The following is a 2208-nucleotide window of genomic DNA, read 5'->3' on the forward strand; positions in this document are numbered from 1 at the left end:
CACCTGCCTGGGCTGCACACCCTGTGAGTTGGCGCCCCCTCCTCGATCCCCCGGTCGGGATCCTGCTTGTGTGGCCCCGGAGCCTCGGCCTCGACCCCCGGGCGCCCCACGTGTGGGTCTTCAGAGAGCCTCTCTCGGGACACTGCGCACACGGCAGCCTGGGACCGCCCCGAGTCTGTGGGGCACAGGCTGCACCTTCACGCGCCCCCAGCCTCACCTGGAGGCTGGCGCTGGGCCCCAGGCCGTCTTGCTTGGGCGCAAGCCCAGGGCTCCTCTGGGTCGGGCAGCGCACGCTCTGCTGGGCTCCTGTCCCATGCGGGCCGTATGGCCCCTGGGCTGGGGTGCCCGGTGCAGAGGGTACCAGCAGTGACCCTCGGGCAGACCCGCTGCCCGGCTCCAGGGAGCAGCCTCTGCAGCCAGAACTTCCCCAGAAGCACGCAGGCCACTGCTCTGAAACGGGGCAGGTCCCACGGGCCTCACCTGGGCCAGGCTGGATGGAGCTGACCTGGCCTCCTGGGCGTCTGCCTCCCCCGGGACCAGAAGGTCCAGGGTCACTGGTGGGAGGTCGGGGGGGCCCTGGATGCTGACCTCGCCCTCTGGTCAGTGGCTGGGGGTCGGGGGCCCCCTGAATGCTGACCTTTCCCTTTGGTCACTGGTGGGAGGTCGGGGGACCCCTGGATGCCGACCTCACTCTCTGGCCTCTGATGCTCTGCCCCCAGTTCCCTGAATGGTGCCACGGACATCCAGGAGTTCCCAGACCTCAGAGGTACCACCAGCCTGGAGAGCCTGTGAGTGGATGCCCCCCACCACACCCTCAGCCCCCAGATCCCCCAGACTAGGCTCCCCGAGGTCTGGCCGTCTGCTCCAGCCTGGCCAGGGGCCCACACCGCTTCTGCTAGGGGCAGGGCAGGCAGTTTTGGGGGAGGGGGCCACTCCCATCCTGGGGTTTCTCAGAGTCCCTAACCCACGGAGGAGCGCAGAGGACCTGTGAGGGGCGGAGGGCTGTGACGCCCACCTCCTTGGCCCCCTGGCTCCCACCTAAGGTCCTGTAGTGTCGGGGTGTGGGGGGTCCTCAGAGCTTAGCGGGCCCCCCGCTCACTGTGAGAGAAGGGCCAAGCAGTCAGGGGACCCCGAGCTGGAAGCTCCCCTGAGGGACGGCGTGCTCCCCGAGGATGCCCTTGGCTCAGCTCTTCTCGGGACAGCGGTGCCCAGCCTGCCCGCCCCTACCCTACTCCCCGGGTCTCCCTACCAGCTCTCTGTGCACAGGGGCACAGGCAAGGGGCTGGGGTCCCCTGCCCCACATGGGCTGGGTTTCCGTGCACACCTGTCCGTGGCCCCACGCGGGCTGCAGAGTCCAGCCCCTGTGTGGTGGGGACATGGGGACCCTTGGGGGGCGTGGTGGGGGTGTGGCTGCAGGACGGCCCCCTCCTTCCGAGGCACCCCCGCCCTGGGCCCCAACTCCTGTCGGTGCCGAGCTCCAGACAGCAGCAGGCCAAGCGGAGGCGGCTCGGTGCAGGCCTGTCGTCCTTGCAGGACGCTGACCCGCGCAGGGCTCCAGCGGCTGCCCCCAGGGATGTGCCAGCAGCTGCCCAGGCTCCGTGTCCTGTGAGTGCTTCCCTGCCCTCCCCGTGGCCGTGGCCCGGCCCAGCCCCTCCGGCCTCCGCCCCTGGGGCACTCTCTGCTCTTCCTGGTGGGTGGGGGAGCTCTGGCTGAGAGAGCTGCCCAGGAGTGACCGGGCGGCCTCTCCCAGTTCCGGGAGCAGCCCGGGTGATCATAGTCAGACCAGGTCTGAGGCCCAGCTGCGCCACTTCCTGCCAGGCAAGGCCCGGCTCTCCCTTCAGTGGTCCTGACCTCCTGCTTGTCATCTGGGGACGTTTCGGAGGGTGGGAGGCACCTGGCAGGTCCCTCTGGAGTGGTTCTAGTAAGTTTTCCGAGTCCATGAAGGAAAATGCGCCCTTCCGGGACCTCAGAGGTGCTTCAGTGTTCAGTCACGGGCGAGGGGTCCCGCTGGGCCTGGGTGCTCACTGCCGCCCCCGGCTCAAGACGGGGTCCAGCCTGCCACCAACAGGCGGTGCGTCCTTGGGGGTCCTGTCCCCTCCTGTGCCTCAGCGGGATGAGGGGTTGCCAAGGGATCCCCAAGGGCGTCAGCTCCACGCCTGAGCCTCGGCCAGCTGGCGCGGCAGCATGCGGGCCTTGCCGGCGCCTCAG

General features: G+C 69.5%; 1 protein-coding gene across 1 annotated transcript in view; it reads left to right on the forward strand.

Annotated features, from left to right (window-relative positions):
- LGR6 (leucine-rich repeat containing G protein-coupled receptor 6) overlaps window positions 1–2208 on the forward strand; it is a 75595-nt gene that overhangs the window by 63026 nt on the left and 10361 nt on the right. Inside the window, exons 10-12 of the mRNA XM_010831120.1 lie at window positions 3–23; window positions 720–788; window positions 1534–1605. Of these exons, the coding sequence (XP_010829422.1) occupies window positions 3–23; window positions 720–788; window positions 1534–1605 (162 nt within the window). The remainder of the gene's footprint in view (window positions 1–2; window positions 24–719; window positions 789–1533; window positions 1606–2208) is intronic.

The sequence above is a fragment of the Bison bison genome, unplaced genomic scaffold, assembly GCF_000754665.1.
Source record: "Bison bison bison isolate TAMUID 2011002044 unplaced genomic scaffold, Bison_UMD1.0 scf7180017864524, whole genome shotgun sequence".
Lineage (NCBI taxonomy): Eukaryota > Metazoa > Chordata > Mammalia > Artiodactyla > Bovidae > Bison > Bison bison.